General features: G+C 35.7%; 1 protein-coding gene across 9 annotated transcripts in view; it reads right to left on the bottom strand.

The window, feature by feature from the left end:
• Positions 1-527: 527 nt before the first annotated feature.
• LMBRD2 (LMBR1 domain containing 2) overlaps positions 528-20,198 on the bottom strand; it is a 49,029-nt gene continuing 29,358 nt past the window's right edge. For 2 of the 9 annotated variants that reach the window (XM_045440053.1, XM_045440101.1), the window contains exons 12-18: positions 19,169-19,274; positions 18,410-18,507; positions 13,151-13,254; positions 11,908-11,954; positions 10,282-10,387; positions 7,494-7,623; positions 528-6,614 (exon numbers count right to left, since the gene is read on the bottom strand). In XM_045440053.1, the coding sequence (XP_045296009.1) occupies positions 6,530-6,614; positions 7,494-7,623; positions 10,282-10,387; positions 11,908-11,954; positions 13,151-13,254; positions 18,410-18,507; positions 19,169-19,274 (676 nt within the window). In that variant the 3' untranslated portion in view covers positions 528-6,529. Of the gene's footprint in view, positions 6,615-7,493; positions 7,624-9,817; positions 9,910-10,281; positions 10,388-11,907; positions 12,058-13,150; positions 13,255-18,409; positions 18,508-19,168; positions 19,275-20,198 lie in introns of those variants that run through there. The other 7 variants (XR_006702097.1, XM_045440067.1, XM_045440077.1 and 4 more) reach the window with 7 other exon arrangements.

The following is a 20,198-nucleotide window of genomic DNA, read 5'->3' as shown; positions in this document are numbered from 1 at the left end:
TTTCACCAATTTTATTGATATTTCCAAGCACCCAGCTTTTGGTTTGTTGATTTTCCTTATTGTTTTCCTGCTTTAAATTTCATTGACTTCTAATTTTTATAACAGTTACTTATTTTAGGGGCGCCTAAATTTAGGTTTAGCAACCAACTTTGGCTCAGATCATGATCTCGCAGTTCATGGGTCTGAGCCCCATGTTGGGCTCTGTGCTACAGCTCAGACCCCGGAGCCGGCTTCAGATTCTGAGTCTCCTTCTCTGTGCCCGTCTCCCACTCATGTTCTTTCTCTCAAAAATAAATGTCAAAAAAAAATTTTTTTTAAAAACACAATTACTTATTTTAACTATAAACACAGGATAAAGTAATGTAGAACCTAAAGCACATTTAATTATTTATCTTAAAATATTTTGTTTGTAATACCTGTTAATATATTTATAAGAAACAAAGAAAGCTTCAGGCTCCTTAAGAGTTTAATCTCTTAGGATAGTATGAAAAGATGGTATGAAATCAAACGCATAATCTGCAAAATTCTTAGGAACTTGTAGAAATGTACTTTATTTCATGCAAAGCTACATAATTTCCTATATTTTAATAGCTAATCAAATAAACATTTCAAAAAATTCATTACATCACAATAAGTTAAAATACTACAAAGCAACTGCAAGTCCACGAGTTTGTCAAAACCAAACTGAGAGAACATTATGCACAGATAAGGCCAAAGATGCTAACTCACGTATAGGTAGCACTTTGTAGCTTTTTCCACATACATATTTGAAAATGTAGTGAGAATATGCAGAGAAAAATAGTTAAATCCACAACCCATTGGTCAGATAGGAAAACATCTGTCATTACATATCAGATAGTAATGGCTGATTAAAGATAAATTTGGCATCATGCACCAAAAATCAACGTAATGAACATTTAGAAAAATTATCAGATGCACACTTGAGAAAAACCTATCTTTCATTTCCCCTAACCCACTGAATTAAAGAACAAGCACTTTATTAATGCAACACAGGAATTGAGCTTTTGGTATACTTTGCTTGGGTACTGTTAGTTATAAAAAGACACTGAAGGGATGAAGGAATATTTCAAATTCACACTGGACTGAACTTCAGAATACTGCCCTAAGTAAACAGGAGGTGAGTAGAACTTATTTGAGAAAGATTTTTAAACCACTTAAAAGCACTACAATTAGTTACTACAAAAACATTTTATAAAAATTAAATATCAGAAAGTAACAACATCAATATTAGAGCTCTTGTTTCAGTGCTATATAATTTATAAATATATATTAGATTACAGTAATTTCAAAGACACGTCCACATGTTCTCTACCTTCTAAGATGAGAAAAATCCTTCAAGCTGTTTTCAAAGTATGGACAAAAACAAATCCATTGGATTGCTTTTAATAAAATAAATACACAGTCTCTCCCCTACAACTTGGTGTACTAAGTCAGGAAGATGCTAGCCAGCACTCTTTTGAGACATACAGCTCTAAGTGACTAGGTTGATACGATTTTTATCAATAATATCAATTCAAAATTGTGTTGTATAGTCAGATTAATAAATTATGACTTTCCCTTACATTATGTCTGCCATAGTAAACCACTCTTTCTACTCTTTTGCACAAAGTACAGAAAAAATATTTTAGAAAATGATGGGAGATCAAGATTACCACAAAAGGAAAAGATTTTCAGGAGGAAAAAAAAAAAAGGTTAATTATCCCCAGGGAGTGTGTTAAAAACAAATGTCTCTTAGAATATCAACGAGAAGAGGAACATGCCAATATTCTTGCTTTATCAACAAATTAAAAATTACAGCAAGGTTTCAATCAACCTCAACAGACAAATCTTTTGACAATAAAATTTTAGGAAGACCAGGCTGAGCGTGAAAGGAATTAGAGGTGAGGTCATGCTCCCACTGATGGGACTCAGATGGGGCAAGGCTCGTGCCTGCTCTGCTGGGGGAGATGATCACAGGACCTGGTCCTCAGGAATTGGGATAGCGGATGACACGCCTTGGTCTTCCAGCTCTCTGAGCAGGAAAAAAGTCCTTTGGGAAGAAGTACCCTACATCGAGGGAATTCATATTTTAGAAGGCCTCCTGTAAACCCTCATGTAGTGTTCCAACCTCTTCTAATGAAAACTTTGCCAACGACGTAGGTTATTTATGAGTTTCTTTTCATAAAAAGATACCTCAAGGCTCTAAATCTTTTTGGGGGTTTTGTTTTGTTTTTAACAATCACTGGTTTTGGAAATCCATTTTTATGCCAAAACATTACACTGAAAATAAGGCATTTTAATGAAGTGCCCTCCTTAGTGACCTAAAGACAACACACAAAGCCAGCTTACATCACATTCACATTCAGATGCTGCTTAGTTGTCTAGAAAAATCTGTTTCACTACTTTAGGTGCAACATTGCTATTCAAGTAGTGGGATCTGGCATCAGAACTAGTTCCTTTTGAGTGTACAGATCATCAGAAACAACTGTGTACACAAAACAGAAGAAAAATCTGTCAGTACATTAAAAATCACACTATAAAGAGAGGCCTCGGGTAAAAAAGGAATGAGGAAGGGAGGAAGTAAAGAAAGGAAAGATAAAACTCTAAATCTATGTACTTCTCAACATTTAGAATTTAATGTAATGTGATCCATTACACTTCAGAGATTCAAGTATGTTAAGATCTTTCAGGGACATGTTTTGCCTCTTTAGTGCAAATACACTTATCTTTATGATTTTCAGTCATGGTCCATTCAAATCACAAGTACAAAACTCAACATTACTGAACAGTGTAAATTATAATAAGGGAGAGTTTGTTTTTCCTTTAAGATGGTAATCAACACACAACCAAGAACATTCCCTGAATCTATTACAAGATAAAAAATGAGGTTTGTTATTGCACATAAATGGAATTCTTTCATTCGTATGCTGAAGTATACTTTAAAAAAAAAAAAAAAAAACACAAATCAACTTTCCTCTCCACATTTAATTTCATTTGGGTACACAACCAGTGTAAATTTCAGAAGTGATACTCTAATCAAATAGAATTCAAAACCAAATCAACTGGGGCGCCTGGGTGGCTCAGTCGGTTAAGTGTCCGACTTCGGCTCAGGTCATGATCTCACGGTCCGTGGGTTCGAGCCCCGCGTCGGGCTCTGTGCTGACAGCTCAGAGCCTGGAGCCTGTTTCAGATTCTGTGTCTCCCTCTTTCTCCGACCCTCCCCTGTTCATGCTCTCTCTCTCAAAAATAAATAAACATTAAAAACAAAAACAAAAACAAAAACAAATCAACTCACAGCATTTTTTGATGGTATGGGTTGTCTAATTTTCCAATCTATTTTTTATAAATGGAAAATCCTTGAAAGTTTTAATTTAGCTCTTACCACTCTTGTGAAATGAGGGCCTCTTTTGTGTTGCAATTATTCCACAGCCCTGTATTCATTTGGAAAGAGAGCAAATTCTAGTAATTAGGCTTATCCCTTATGTCTTATTTTAATAATGATTTTTATAAAAATGCTCTATTGATAACAAGTTATTGATGTAACAAAAGTTAATTAGCAACTTACAGGTGATTCATGAAATTAATAAATTATTAATTATTATTTTCTGCAATGGCTATTTGAATTACTGGTTTACTGAATATCCTTACCTAACGATTATTTACAAAAATAATTTTAAAAGTGTAATCAGTTATCTATTATTTTATAAGAAAGACATCAAAAGCTAATTGTCAGAAGTAATTCTTCAGGAAATTACTCTGCATTTACAGTATCTGAATTTAGCAGTAATGTTTTGCATAAGCTTCCCCCAAAAGAAGACTTTTGTTCGTACTCCAGTTTTTTACCTTGGCTTAACAAATATCAACTTAGTTCTCCAGCAATAAACTCTTTATTCTTCAGGGGTTAAATCATTACCTTATGAACTCAAATTTACCCAGTCAGGTAACGCCGTAAAATCCTGTAAGATAAATTCTGCTTAAAAAGTTGAACAGTCTAGATCACTTAAACAACCAAAAATCATTTGGAGAGTAACAAAAAGTCACAAAGGGAGCTATATTGTTTGTGAAGTATTACATATACTTCAATTACTATAATCATAACAATTTTAATAATAAAGGAAAAGCAGTACATTCCCCTACATATTCCTATCAATCTATTTTAGGGCATTATAAGTTACAGAAGTGACTGCATAATTTCTTCTCTTTTTCTGCTTCTACTTCTCCTACAGCATCTGGGTTTCACGACAAAACCTGATGAGAAACAACATTATACTTAAGGAAAATATTTCAGGGTAAACCCAAAGGTGAAAAATACAAAAATATTATTTTCACAGGACTTTTGATAAATTATTCTAAAAACTGTTTTGCTTTGGGGACTTATAAGCTTCTCTGTAATAATAAGAAACTGAACCCCTCTCTGGGCTGATCATTTCTCCACCCAACACCTTCAAGTACCACTAGGAAAAATAGCACAGCTAACAACTTATTTTGTTTTGTTTTTAACTCCAGCATACAAACATCAACTGAATACCCTCACAATAGTTTTGTGAGGTAGATCAGTAGGTAAATAGCAAGTATCATCTTCATTTCACAAATGAAGAAATTGAGGCACTGAAAGGTTACATAATTTGCCCAAGGTATTCAATGGTCGATCATGAAACTACAAACAGTACTGAATTATCTCTGCTCCTGGCCCATAGCTCACTAACCACACTTTACAATGAAAGGTTGTGTGTGTTCTCAAATGGGCAGTCTAAATGATCTTTGACTTTTGAGACCTTTGAGAATAAAATCTATCCATTTATAATTATTTTAAAGGGGGCCTAACCTCAAAGATCATAAAAATTGAAAAAAAAAATCAGATAATTAGGATGATATACTATTCCTTTCAGTATCTGCATAGAACTGTCTTTAAAAAATTTACATGGTAATACTAACAGCAAAATAAAAAATTTAAAATTATGATTCAAGGGAGGATTACCTTCAAGAAACATATAATCATATTGTTAGGGTGACTATAGAATTCATTTTCAAACTGGGATATCTAAGAGTGAAAGTGAGCACAATTAACAATTACACAGAATTAACAGGTGTTAACCTGAGACTGTCGTGGGCAAGCTCAAGAACAGTCACCACTGGGTGAATCCATAGCAGGGGTCTCTGAATTGCAACCATTTCAGGGACATAAAAAATTCTCTGTAGCATGCTGTGCTCAACGGTACAGTATTCATTGTGCAATAAAACACTGATGATTTAAAATGTAATACGTAACTTTGGCTTAAACACAAAAGTTAAAATTTTTTTTTAAATAATAAGCATGTTTAACGAAGTTATTGCACATTTCCACTCTATAAACCACCATTTAGGGGCACCTGGGTGGCTCAGTCAGTTGTCCGAATGCAGCTCAGGTCATGATCTCATGGTTCCAGTGTTCCAGCCCTGCGTCAGGCTCTGTGCTGACAGCTCAGAGCCTGGAGCCTGCCTCAGATTATGTGTCTCCCTCTCTCTCTGCCCCTCCCCTGCTCATGCTGTGTCTCTCTCTCAAAAATAAATTTTAAAAAAATTTAAAAAGATTGAAATATGAACCACCATTTAGGAGTTAATAATATTTTTTTTTATCTTTTAATAACCAAATGTTATTTTTCAAAAAGCATAAATAGGCACCTTTAAAAATTAGAGAATTTTTATGGGACTCTTTGGCTTTTAAAAAAAAAAACCACCTGCTATTTACCATTAATGCTTCAGATTTTCCTTGAGTGGAATGATCAACACGTAAGTCAATATGCTAAATGATAAAGGTGAACATTTCTCCCTGAAATGAAAATCTTTTACAAAGCAATACCAAAAGCGTAAAATAATTTCCAGTTTCTACCAAAGACTGAAAGAATAATACATCACCTGATTATAGTACACATGCTGAAGATACTAACACTGTCAGTTGAAGTATCATCTTAATTATACATGCAAAAACCCCAAAAATTTGCATATAGAGGTGAAAAAGAGCTTTCTACATTCAGTTATGTCTGGTAAGTAAGCCTTGTTTTAAGACATGGGTTTTGTAAATACCATTATTATTTGTGGTCTCCATCTCTTTGGGAAATACAGGATTAACATATTCTTTAGAAACAGCAAAAATGTAAATCACGACAATAAAACGTATGATGTTATTTAGTCATGACTTATGGCTTTCCTGGACCTTTAAAACAACTTTCCTGAAAAAAATTAACCTGAAACAAAATGAACTACATATTCTCAACATATACTGATTTCTATCATGAACTGAATCCTTCCATTACACCTGTACTTCTAAGGCAGACACTTCAGGAATGGTAATAAATCCTATGAGAAAAGATGACACTCTATTCAATAGGCAATAAACTATGATTACTGAGATGTGATTAACTTTCAGTGCCATTTTTGTCCTGACACTTTTCATTAAGAGTACAATGTAAATTCTAGGGCATACATATGTTCATAAAGACTGAACTGATGTGTTGATCTTGGTTAGTTGTTCCATAAATTCTTTTAGACTTTAAACATCATCGAATATTCTGCTGTGAGACATTGAGAGGTATCGTCCACCAGGCTGATACCTGAAAGGTGGATAAAGAAATGATCTGAGGCATCAAAAATAACAAAGGAGGAGAGAAAAACAAGGACACATTAAAAGGAAGTGGCTACATAATTAGTAAGCATAATTTGTAAAATCTATTCAGTAGCTGAAAGCAGAAACTTACTCTCCAAAGATATTACCCCACGGGATTTACTTAATTATAAATTAACCAACAGCTTTTTCTGGAGCCTAGAATACACATATGAGAGGGTGAGAGATGTAAAAAGAAAGGGAATATATATATCATGGGATTGAAGATTTAATAATCACTCTTAATTGTTCAGTATAAATAGAACATTCTAGTGTTTTTCCTATTTGTAGGCAAAAATGTCTTCACGCATATGATATTCATGCATATTTTCATGCATATGATATTTTGCTTTTGTTTAACCATTTTCACAGAGCATAGTGGCTAAAAGCACAGATTCTACAGCCAGAGTCCTGGGATTTGAACACCCAACTTTGCCACTTGCAAGCTGTGTGACTCTGGTTGAATTACTAAGCCTCTCTGGATTCAAATCCAATTGGATTTACAATCATAAAATGCAGTATTATGGTTAATGTGCTTAGGATAGTGTCTGACACCCAGTCATAGCTATGTAGCTATTGCTAAATACGATAAATTTCACAGATTCTACCAATTTTAATTCTTTCTTGTTTATAATATCACTAGTGGTTTATGGAGATAGCAATTTTAACTACCATCACTGGATGCTATAATTTTTAAAATATAAAAGCATTAGAAGGTATAAAAAGGTACCAAAAGTTGATTAATATGGTTTTTATTAGCAGTAAAGAATATTTTCCTTATGCTTATCTCATCAAATTGTATGTTATTAAAATTTCAGAATACTGGAGCCAAAATGACACAGCTAAAGCTTACCTTCCTGGTTCAGATTCAAGAGGATCATCAGTGAATGTTTCTGCATTAAAATCCAAAGGTTCTACATCTTGGAGGAGCTCTATTCGGTCCCTTTCCGTCCTGTTATTAGCCCTGGTATATTTGGATGCTGCTGTAAAAAAAGAAAAAAATTATGTCTACTTTTCTATGGTCTTTGTGGGTCACGGTCTATGGACTCCCCCCAAATAGTCAAGATTATAAAAGACGTGAATTTTGATTGTGAAGATAACAGTAAGGAAAGATAACTACTTGATTCCTTAAAAATCAAATTAAAATGATAAATAGTATGACAGAAAATAACAAGGAAAAGTTATCCCTTATAGCTAATCTAAGCTCAGAAGCAGGTACAATGCAAAGACTCAATTAAAATGAATCAAAATTAACATTTAACTATGGTATCATAACAGTGAAACTGTTCATTATCAAGTTTCCATTGGTTTCACAGTGAATCCAGGCTTGCTATATCTCAGTTTTTGACTAGAATTTTCTTTAAAGTGTATTCAACTTAAGCTCTTCAAGAAAGGCCTGAGTCTTTCTCCCATTAGATAAGGGTTTAGGGCAGCAATGTCCAACAGAAATAAAATGCAAGCCCCACATTTACCTTGAAATTTTCTAATAGCTACATTAAAAAAGTAAAGAGAAACAGATGAAATTAATTTTAATATGTTCAATTCAATACATCCAATATATTATCATTTTAACATGGGACGCCAGCCACATTGCAAATGCTCAACAGCCTCATGTGGCTAATGATTACCAGCTTGTTCAGCACAGATCTAGAGAACTAACTCTCCCTTCTCTATGTGGACGAGGCAGATTTTCTTCATAAACAACCTAAACTTTCACAATGTTGTTTCGAGCAGTCCAATAGCTTCAAAAGAACTTTATGACATAGCTCTTTTTGAAAATTTAAAGTAAGCCAATTCTATCATATCTTACACTTTTGTCATCCTGGACTCTGCCCTTCATCTTTTCTCTCATTCCTTAGCACATATTGGTTGCCTCCCATATTCCAAGTTCTAAGTCATCATCCTAAAGCGCTGTATTTCCTGTTCTCTTGACCGTCCTCCCACACTCTCACATCTTTCCACTGCCCTACTCTGTGGTAAACAAGCTTCCAAATCTTTCTAGAATTCTCCCTCTATTACCTAGCTTTTTATTTTTTAATTTTTGAGAGAGAGAGAGAGAGAGAGAGAGACCGACTGACCACATGAGGGTAGAGGGGCAGAAGGAGAGAGAATCTCAAGCAGGCTCAGCTCGATACAATGACCACGAGATCATGAGTCGTTCTTTCCATGAGTCGTTCTTTCCATGAGTCGAGATCATGAGCCAATATCAAGAGTCAGACATTCAACTTATTGAACTATCCAGGAACCCTCTATTTCCTAGCTTTAACTAAAACTTTAGCCCTCTATTTCTTCTTCTCTTTTCTGAAGTTTATTTATTTTGAGAGAGACAGCGTGAGTAGGGGAGGGGCAGAGAGAGAAGGAGAGAGAGAATTCCAAACAGGCTCCGTGCTGTCAGTGCAGAGCCCGATGTGGGGCTCGACCTCATGAAAACTCAAGATTATGACCTAAGTAGAAACCAAGAGTTGGACCCTTAACCTACTGAGCCACCCGTGCGCCCCTCCCATTTCTTCTACCCTAAATCTCATTCAAACACATCCTTTCTTCCTCATCTCCAAGGTCACTGCTTATTTTAGGCCCTCATCATGTCTTGATAGCATTACCAAAACAAATTAAACAGGTTTCTGTGTCTCACTTCTCTGGAAATCATGCTGTATATGGTGCTATCAAATTTATCTTCTAAACCAAAAATCTGAGCATGCTCCTTTCCTGATTGAAATCTTACCTTTGGGATAAAATCTAAACTTCTGGGCATGGTAATACCTGCTTCCCAACTATCTCTGTAGCCTCCCCTTATCAGGCTCCTCATACTTCAGGCTCTTGTCACAGAAACGAACTTGCATTATTCCCCCAAAGATTCTCACAAGTCACTCATTCGCCCTTCTGCCTAAAGCACCTTAATCTGGCTAAGTACTGTTCATTCCCAAATACCCAGTGAATATTTCTTTATCACAGAAATCCTTTCGCAGTAAAGATCTCTTTTTCCATCCCCTGAGTTGAGTTCCCTCAGCATCAGGTGTGTACCCCTCTACTCTCTCAGCGTTTCTGCGTCTCCCCCAAAGACAAGCATCCTCTGCCATCTACTCAGGTCAGAGTCCTGGGCAAAAACAGGTTTCTTGCCACCTTCCCAGGGCAGATGGCAGGGTCGAGGATGTGAGGAGGTTTCCTATCTCAACCCACCGGCAAATGTCTTCTGCTTGGTATCAGTCCGTCACTAAATTAATTAGCAAACCCAAGGACGGGAAATTTATCTTCTCCATGTCACTGTGTATCTAGGAAAGTACGTGACATATATGGGTCAGTTAGGAAACTGTTATAAAATGACTGAATTGCCTACATCTACTAATAGAAAAGTAAAGAACAACATCGAGGTAAATAGTAGAAATCAGCATCTGCCTACAACATGCCTGGGTAAGTACTGATTACAACTCTTCATTCGCTCTCCCAATTTCTCCTTCTCCTCCCAGAATGCATATTTGGGTTTCCCTTCCTTCTATACACTGAGGGATGAGAAAGGAAAGAACTACAGAACCACATTTACAGTTCTATAAAGACATTTTTGAATGGATACCCTAATTCTCAGTCTCCATGCAAGCAAGCATAATAAAACAATTTCTAAGGGAACAGGAAAATAAACTACTTACATCGGTTGGTACTAATATCTGAGAGGTTTGATTCTTTCGGGTCAACATGAACATTTCTGTTTCTAGTGGAGTCTTCTCTATTGTGTCCATAACGTTCTTTCCATTCCTAGGACAGAAACACAAATAAATATATAACAAAAGAACTCACAGGCAGAAAATAATTCATCGGTATCAACAGATTACATATGCAGAGTAATAAAATTCAGTTATTCTCATCAGAAATTCACCAGATAATCAATATGATTAGCTTAGTGCCATTAAAATTTTCAAAAATAATTTTTCTTGTCACTACATGATTTTAATACAGTCTCCAAAGTTTTACAAATGAATATTTACAGACATATTTGCTAGCTATAATTAACCATTTCAATTCTTCTAATGTCAAAACATTAACCTTTTCAATTCCTCTAAAATGTCAAAACATTATAGCTACAGTAAGCTTACCTTGACCATATAAAAGTTATAAGAACTCATAATAATTCATGAGATGTTAACAAAATTTTCTCCCATATGAATAAACTACAACTACCAAAGACCTGAAAAGTCACTCTGGATAGCAAAATCAGAGTTGTGTACAAGATGATTAGATAACTGCAGTCAAACCGTATTAAGGGAGATACTACTCAATAAATTATTAGAACTGAAAGGACCATTAGAGGTCACCTAATTCAACTGCAGTGCAGTTTCATTCTAAAATAGCCATGCCATGGGCTCTCTTATTAGAGGACATGAAAATTTCTTTCTTTTAGAGAGAAAGTGCACATGCTCTTGCACAAGCGAGGGAGGAACAGAGGGAGAGAGAATCTTAATCTCATTCTCCAGTGCAGGACTCGACACAGGGGCTTGATCTCATGACTGTGAGATCATGACCTGAGCTGAAATCAAGAGTCAAGAGTCGGACGCTTAACTGACTGAGCCACCCAGGGGCCTCAATGACATGAACGTTTCTATGTGTGAGCGGTCCATCACAATTTTCATAAACTGTGGAAGTTAGAAATTTTCATTGAGAGGTGAAATGTGTCTCCAGTAACTTCCCCTTTCTGTTCCTAATTATGTCTTCTGAAATAAACAAGTTTCCTTTCATACAACACACACTATGAAGACAACCATCAAGTCTCCTCCTTTGAGTCTTCACTTCTCCAGTATAGATAACACCAAGGTGTTGTAAATTTTGTGGTAACTGTGACTTAGATTCTTCTAATTTTATGCCCTTTCACTCTCTATGAGATTAATTTGCCTCAGCAAACAGAAAACTGAAGAAAAATTGAAGAGGAACAAAATTAATGTCATATTACCAAAAAAGTATAACAACTTTAAAGCAATCAAAAGGACTTTAATAGCAAGACTGCATGAATTTATTAATTCATTCAATAAGTATTTCCTGAGTACCTTTAGGCAAGAAACTGCTAGACACTGGACATGAAATAATTTAATACTAATAACTTTTAAAACAAGTCTGACAAGACAGCATATACATCTCAAAGTATTAAAATTAACTTTTTAAAACAATGTGCCCTACGTCATTTTCCCACTGTTCTTTAGACTTTAGCCAACTCTAAATCAGTAAAATTCTCATGATACTTCACATTAGTCTTTAGGTCACGGCAAATTAAGTACTATACTTACTCTTCTTCGATTTTCACCTTCTTCTTGCCTTTGCCTTTTTCTCTTCTCTAGAGACAGAAAAGCGGTCTCAAATTTGGTATAACATGGTTTAATTAGACGTAGAGTAACTGAAGTAAAGGTATCAGGCTATGACCAATTTCCTTTAAATTACTACAAAGTCAAAAGTAATAGGTTATTGTTGGAAAGGACCTTAGAGGCCACCTAAGTCCACAGAGAATCCCTTCTGTATTTTTGTTGGAGATGACCTTTAGGCTTTGTCTGAACAGTTTTAGTGAGGAAAAAGTTCTTCTTCATTTGAAATTTGTTTGTAACTTCTCTTTTCTTTGCCTTATCTTCTAAATTAAGTTGATACTTCTTTCTGCATAAAAGTCCTTTCCTTTATTCTCTTCAGGCTTTATAGTCAGTGTTTTGCGTGTGTGTGTGTGTGTGTGTGTGTGTGTGTGTGTGTGTTTTATAAGATATGCTGTACATAATTCTGGCTGTCCTTTTCTAAATACCTTCTAACTTGTTAGTCCTACTTTTGAAATCTTACCCAGGACTGAATATGATACTCCAGATGAAGTCTAATTAATGCAAAAAGCAGAACCATCACATCAACTAGACCCCACCTTCCTAGGAGAGAATGTGAAGGCTACAACAACTTCTATTGGAGCTACAACACATTTTGGCTTACACTTAACTAATGATCACATAAAAACTCCAGACACACATAGGGAGAATGTCTAGGAATCCATGTCCCGACACTCAAGTTCTGTTTTTTTGTTTTTTTTTCCCTACCATCACTTAAACATCAGGAAATTTGATACATTCAGTGTTGGAATTAGATTCTAGTAGAATGCCACACATTCTAACAGGTTGGTAACAATTATCACATTCTAAAAACCAGCCCTGGCTTGAATGATTTCCTCTGTAGTATTAAACCGATGATTCTTTCAACTCATGAATTTTACAGTTGTACTGAACTTGGCAAATCTGTTTCCAGACAAACATGAAAATGACTCCAACACCATCCAAGAGCATTATTTAGCTGAAGACATACTAATGATTTCTGCTACAATATTTCTTAAAGTCAGATGAAACCATTTGTTTTCAAATTATTTTTGCTATGAAGCCTGTACATAGATTTTTAGTTAAAAATATTAATTTCTTAAGATAGAATAATAATGATAAATTATACAATTTGAATTTTTTATATTTTGAGTCTTAGTACTTTCATTCATTTATTTTAAAAGACAAATCTTACCTCGTCTGATTAATTCTTTTCCTTCATCAACCAAGTCTGATGTCATGTCATTATCTCCCATGAACTGCTGGAAACCAAGCAGATTCAAACAACGCGTTCCCAAACTAATAAAAGATTTTAAAAAAGACAAGTATTATTTCTCATTGTAAATGTTTAGATAAACTGTTCTTTAACATCGTTGCCCCAAAGAAGCCTACGTTTTATTGTTAGTTATCATGGCAAGTTACGTAATTTGTCTTTTTTTTTTTAATGTTTATTCCTTTCTGAAAGAGAGAGAGACAGAGCACAAACAGGGGAGAGGCAGAGAGAGAGAGGGAGACACAGAATCCAAAGCAGGCTCCAGGCTCTGAGCTGTCAGCACAGTGCCCGACATGGGGCTTGAACCCACGAGCCACAAGATCATGATCTGAGCAGAAGTCAGACACTTAACTGATTGAGCCACCCAGGCGCCCCAACATCTGTCTTTCTTGAAGAAGGACTTATTTCTCTAAGGAGCTTATATACCCAGTATTCCACTGACAGGGTATGTACCATACCCAGATTCCTTACAAAAACAAATTAAATTGGGCCATTAGAATACCTTCAGAAATCATACAGGGATAAAAAAAAAAAAAAAAAAAAAAACAAAAAAAAAACAATGCAATCGCTATAACACAAATACAATTCATTCTTTTCTTATATTAAAAAATTTTTTTTAACATTTATTCATTTTTTGAGACAGAGACAGAGTGTGAGTGGGGGAGGGGCAGAGAGAGAGGGAGACAGAATCCAAAGCAGGCTCCAAGTTCCGAGCTGTCAGCACAGAGCCTGACGGCGGGGCTCGAACTCACGGACCGTGAGATCATGACCTGAGCCAAAGTTGGACGCTTAAACGAATGAGCCACCCAGGTGCCCCTCTTTTCTTATATTCAAACAACAATTTTAGTGTTGAAAATACGCACAATCTGTATCTCCAAGTATAAAATATCCTGGTTTAGAACATCTTAACTATGCAAGTTGATATTCATGTTCATTTTTTTTAACCTGAGAGCTAGTGAATTCTATTTAAATAGGTTTTATTATAAACTCAGAATTGATTACTATGTCTTACCTGGGGGCTATTATTTTATCTTATTTGGTATTTACTTTAAACCTCATTGCTGTGCAGGACAAGAATACTCTGAAAATACGACACACAAGGAAAGAAGCAATGGATAGACAATCAGGATTAATACTTAGGATCCCATTATACATCAGCCAATTTACAGACACTCTCTTATTCACTGTAATTCTAAGAGATAGATATCATTTTACAGATAAGGAAACAGAGGCCCACAGGGTTAAATACTTTGCTAATGATCACTGAATAAACTTTAGAGCTGGGATTTAAATCCAAGACAAAACAAAGACTAAGCTCTTTTTATTACCTTAGTTTTCAAACTTTTTTACTGATGTACTTCTACTGACAGAAGCCTGAACACACACATGGAGCAAGGAGGGAGAGAAAAAAAGAAGGAGGGAATAAGCGTGTGTGTGCACACAGGTGCATGCACTGGGAGGAGAGGAAAACAGTGGAGCAGTTACACGAAAGTGAAGGTCTTCCATTTTATATTACCAATGTGTAACACTCTGATGAATTCATAATGCCTGCTTGCTTTAATATATAAAGAATGTTTTATATAACTTATCACTGAGAAAAATTGGGGTGTTGGGTAGATGGTCATGCTAATTCTGTGACTTTCATTTTTTTTTTAATGTTTTTATTTATTTTTGAGACAGAGAGAGACAGAGCATGAGCAGGGGAGGGGAAGAGAGAGAGGGAGACACAGAATACGAAGCAGGCTCCAGGCTCGGAGCTGTCAGCACAGAGCCCAACATGGGGCTCGAACTCACTCACGGAGTGTGAGATCATGACCTGAGCTGAAGTTGGACGCTTAACTGACTGAGCCACCCAGGGGCCCTGCTAATTCTGTGACTGTAAATATTCCTTTACTATCTTCATAGCCTTGTAGGAATATGACACTCTAGTATGAGAAGCCCCAAACTAGATCATGGTCTCTGAGAAGGTCATAGCTTTTCCTAAAGTATCAGGAAACAGCCTTATGTTCTCTAGGCAGTTAAGTCTGAATATGAACTCTGGGCATGGCTGTGTTGTTAGTAATATGGAAATTAGACTAATTATGGCAGCATTCCAAAGAAAACAGAACTAGGAAGAAAGTTACCATGAAAACGTCAGTAAGGCATTGCTTCATACGTTTCTATAATAGAATATCTATTTTGAAAGGTAATTTGAAAATTCAAGAAATCTGCCCTTTTCCTAAAAGACAAATTGTGACTTTGAACTAAAATAAAAACTCAACTTGTTAAAAAAAAAATAATAAAATAAAATAAAATAAAATAAAATAAAATAAAATGAAATAAAATAAAATGAAATAAAAAAATAAAAGACAAATTGTAAATCAAAGTTTATCCTAATTCTAAAACAATACCTTTAATGGATTATTTTCAATTTTAACAAATTTTCTTTTAGACATAATTCTTTATATTTAAGATTTTATAGTTGATAAACCATTAGTTATTCTACCCATCTATTACCTGATCCACATAACAGTCTAATAAGGTAGGAAGAGATGCTAATCTTGCCAACAAAACTACTAACGTGTGAAAACATAATTCACACATCACAAGCTCTTAATGTTTCATAAATAGTTTTATAAACTTAAAAATTTTTTTTAAATTTATTTTTATTTTTTTATTTTAGAGATAGAGTGTGAGTGGGGGAGTGGGGCAGAGGAAGAGAGAGAGAGAGAATCCTAAGCGGGCTCCACACAGTACAGAGCCCGACACAGAGCTCAATCCCATGGCCCTGGGATGATGACCTGAGCCATGATCAAGAACAGGATGCTCAACTGACTGAGCCACGCAGATGCCCCAGTTTTATAATCTTTTAAAATGAATAAACATATAATCAAAACTAAGTTTTGGACATGCAAAGTATAGTGTCTTCCTGTACTAGATCATTTTCACGGTATAAACAAAACTATTGTCTTTTTTACTTTACAGAAAAAAACTTGAAAATCAGACGTATTATTAGTTCATAATAGTTCATAAATAAAAGTTTTATTTGAAAATATAATCCTTTATTTTACCTATGAGAAGGCAAAATATAAATGTTTTAATTTTTTTTAAATTTTTATTTATTTTTGAGAGAGAGAAAGTGAGAGAGAGAGAGAGGGACAGCACGAGCGGGGTAGGGGCAGAGAGAGAGGCAGACACAGAATCAAAGCAGGCTCTAGGCTCCGAGCTGTCAGCAGAGAGCCTGACGTGGGGCTCAAAGTCATGAACCGTGAGATCATGACCTAAGATGAGGTCGGATGCTTAACGGACTGAGCCACACAGGCGCACCTGCATTAAACAGAATTTAAATAAAAGCTTGAAATAAAAAATAATACCATTTATATTAGTCCTAGCGAACACAGTTTAAGTAAAGGCTCAGGTCATGATCTCACGGTTCAGGGTTTGAGGTCTGCATCGGGCTCTGTGCTAACAGCTCAAAGCCTGGAGCCTGCTACAGATTCTGCGTCTCCCTCGCTCTCTGCCCCTCCCCAGCTCGCGCTCTGTCTCAATCTCTCTCTCAAAAATAAAGAAAAATGTTTTAAAAAATTAAAACATTTATATTTTGCCTTCTCATAGGTAAAATAAGAGATTATATTTTCAAATAAAACTGTTAATATGAACTGCTAATACGTCTGATTTTCAAGTTTTTTTTCTATAAGGTAAAAAAGACAATAGGTTTGTTTATACTGTGAAAATGATGTAGTAAAGGAAGACACTATATAGAGACAGGGGAACAGGAGATCCGAAACGGGCTCTGCACTGACAGGCTGACAGCAGACAGCCCAATGCGGGGCTCCAACTCACGGACTGTAAGATCATGACCTGAGCACAGACGTTCAACCGACTGAGCCACTCAGGCACCCCTATAAACGTTTTAAAACATCCAATAGAGAATTTATTTCAAACAATATTTGTTTATTTAACTTCTTAATGAGTACATATACATTATCTGTAATAACTAATGGTATTGGAAGTTTTTTTTTTATTTTTTAATTTTTTTTTTAACGTTATTTATTTTTGAGAGGAGAGAGACAGAGCATGAGCGGGGAAGGAGAGAGAAAGAGGGAGACACAGAATATGCAACAGGCTCCAGGCTCTGAGCTGTCAGCACAGAGCCTGACGCCGGGCTCGAAGTCACGGACCGCGAGATCATGACCTGAGCTGAAGTCAGATGCTCAACAGACTGAGCCACCCAGGCGCCCCTAATGGTATTGGAAGTTTTAAATGAAAAGTGGTTGGATAAAACATTTTCATCAGAAAAGCGAAGTGATTAACATCAATTTTTTTTTTTTAAAGTGGTATTTTTGGCTTGTCACAGAGCACTTAAGCAGTCAGCAGAAGAGGGCAGACACAGTACAGGATGAGGGTACCTGACGTGGAAGTAGGGGAGACAGGGTGCTAGAAGCCAAGTAGATCTGTCTTTACCTCCTTGTGAGTCACACCCTTGCCAAGAATTAAGCATCTTTCTAATCCTATAAAAAAACATACCCTGTGTCCTTTCCTGTCCAACATCACATGTATGTACTGCCTAATTACAGTTGCTCCTCACCTGATGCTTTGTGCTGGCTAAGGTCTGAGGCATCTAGAAACCTGGCGATGATTGTGGGGAAAGCCTTAAGACTCATTTTTTTTTCAAGTTTGTTTATTTATTTTGAGAGCGAGTACGTCTGAGAGCCAGGGAGAAGCAGAGAGACAGGGAGAGACAGAATCCCAAGCAGGCTCCGCACTGTTCTGACCATGAGATCAGACCTGAGCTGAAATCAAGAGTCAGTTGTTTGACTGACTGAGCTACCCAGGTGCCCCACCCTCAGATTCATTTATGTTACTGGATAAAAGATGGGCCTGGGGGGGTATTTTACGAGCTACGCTGGCTGTCAGTGCTGAAGGCCAGAACTTAAGAGTTAACATTCTATCCTATTATCTTGTAATCTAAAAACTTGTAAAAGAATAACTCTACTTCTCTTTTCTTAAAAATCCCTTCAGAGGGAGAACCTGACTTGATCATTTAAGCAAAGCATTTAAGCTATCCCTAGCTCTCCCAAAGCCACAATAAAACAAACAACAACCAAAACCTAACAACTGAATATTTAAAAAGGCTTTAAGGAGAAAGGATATCCAGATTGAATAAGAGTGAGGAAAAATAATTGATGTTAAGTTTCTTACCTAAAGTAAGTAGCAATGCAGAGAATGACCACCAACATAGGATAATATATGTAGAATCCATCTGCAATAAAGGATAAAACTTTCATGGAACCCATAATCTAAAGAGGCAAAAAAAAAAAAAAAAAAAAGTAAGTTAAATTAGTACAATTCTGTATTTTTCATTCCTTTCCACTATTAAAAAAATTCACTCATCACCAGTCTTATTAACAAATTTGGACTTTTCAAAAAGTAGAAATAAAGCACTAAATGGACTGATTTCAAGTTCTCATCACAAAAAAAAACTTGTAACGATGTGAGGTGATGGGTGTTAACTTTTTGTGGCAATCATTTCAAAATATCTACACGTATCGAATCATTCTATTATACACTTTACACTACATTCAATGTTATATGTCACTAATATCGAATTTGCTTATTTATTAAGGTTTTCACATAAAGAAAATTAATATTTTGTAAATATTACTAAAAATTATCATGTACATGAAGATTATAAATATGAAAGCTAATATTATAGATCAGGTCTATTGATATTGCTCATCTGGTCAACCTATGTGAACCAAAAAACTTTGTGTTTTTTTTACAATAAAAGAGAACAAAATCATTTTTACCCAGTCAGATACAACCTTTAAAATAAGTTCGATATTTTAAAAAATCCTAATAACACTATAGAACATTTCTGCTGGCATTAAAAGAAATTCCACAATAATACATCTTGTAGAGACAACAAATCTAAAAAAACTGTTTCCTGACCATACTTACAGACGTATAAGCAGTTGGCTGAGTATTCTGGTGAGAGATGGATGAATCCATATGGGTCAAACCCAAGAAATTAAGACATAAAGGAGGAGTCAAACGGCAAAACAACCTGCAATAAGCATATATAAACAGAATAAGAAAAAATATAGCAGCAAAGTACATTTTATTATGTTGTTATTTTCATCTATTTGTATTACATATATCTTGAATTCTTAATGCAAACTGCCCTTATTTGAGAGACATTCTGAATATCCTATTAATCACATCTCCCTAAAACATCATGGCAAAACTCCAGCCTCAGGCTGCCTGCTTTGGTTGTGTCTGCCACTGTTTCATCCTAAGATTTGTGCAGTACCTGAAGAATTTTCGTACGCACTTTATTCAAATCTACCATCTGTGCAATCCGTGTCCACATGACCAGGACAGCGATATCCTCGAGGGGAACTGTACTCAGTACATAAAGGAGCTGAAGTTGTATTGAAGTAGGTCACTCTGACAAGTTCAGGTACAAAGAACTGTTAGAGCTCAGTTTTGTCCAGATAAAAAGAGAACCTCACAGAACTATAGAGTTGGAGAACAGGTGGTGAGGAAAATGAAGGGAGGGTGTGAATACAAAGAGGAAATACGGGGAGTTATTTTGTGATGATGGAACAGTTCTGTACCTTGATTGTGGTGGTGGTTATGTGAATCTACACGCATACACACACACACACACACACACACACACACACACACACACACACGCGCACATGAATGAAGGATAAAAAGTGGTAAGAACTAAATAAGGTCTGTAACCTAATTCAGAGTAATATATCAATGTACAGTTCCTGGTTTGGATACTGTACAATAGCTATATAAAATTTCTCCATTTGGGGAAGCTGGGTGAACGTTAGTTAGTAGGACCCTTTGTACTGTATTTGCAACTTCCTGTGACTCTATAATTATTTGAGGGAAAAAAGATTTAAAGAAAAAAGTCTTAAAGATGCTTCAGATATGGATTTCTCTGGGAACCTGCCTAAGTGCAGCCTATTTT

The sequence above is a fragment of the Leopardus geoffroyi genome, chromosome A1, assembly GCF_018350155.1.
Source record: "Leopardus geoffroyi isolate Oge1 chromosome A1, O.geoffroyi_Oge1_pat1.0, whole genome shotgun sequence".
Classification (NCBI taxonomy): Eukaryota; Metazoa; Chordata; class Mammalia; order Carnivora; family Felidae; genus Leopardus; species Leopardus geoffroyi.
Note: the sequence above shows the minus strand (reverse complement) of the source record. Positions and strands in the feature narration are given on the sequence as shown.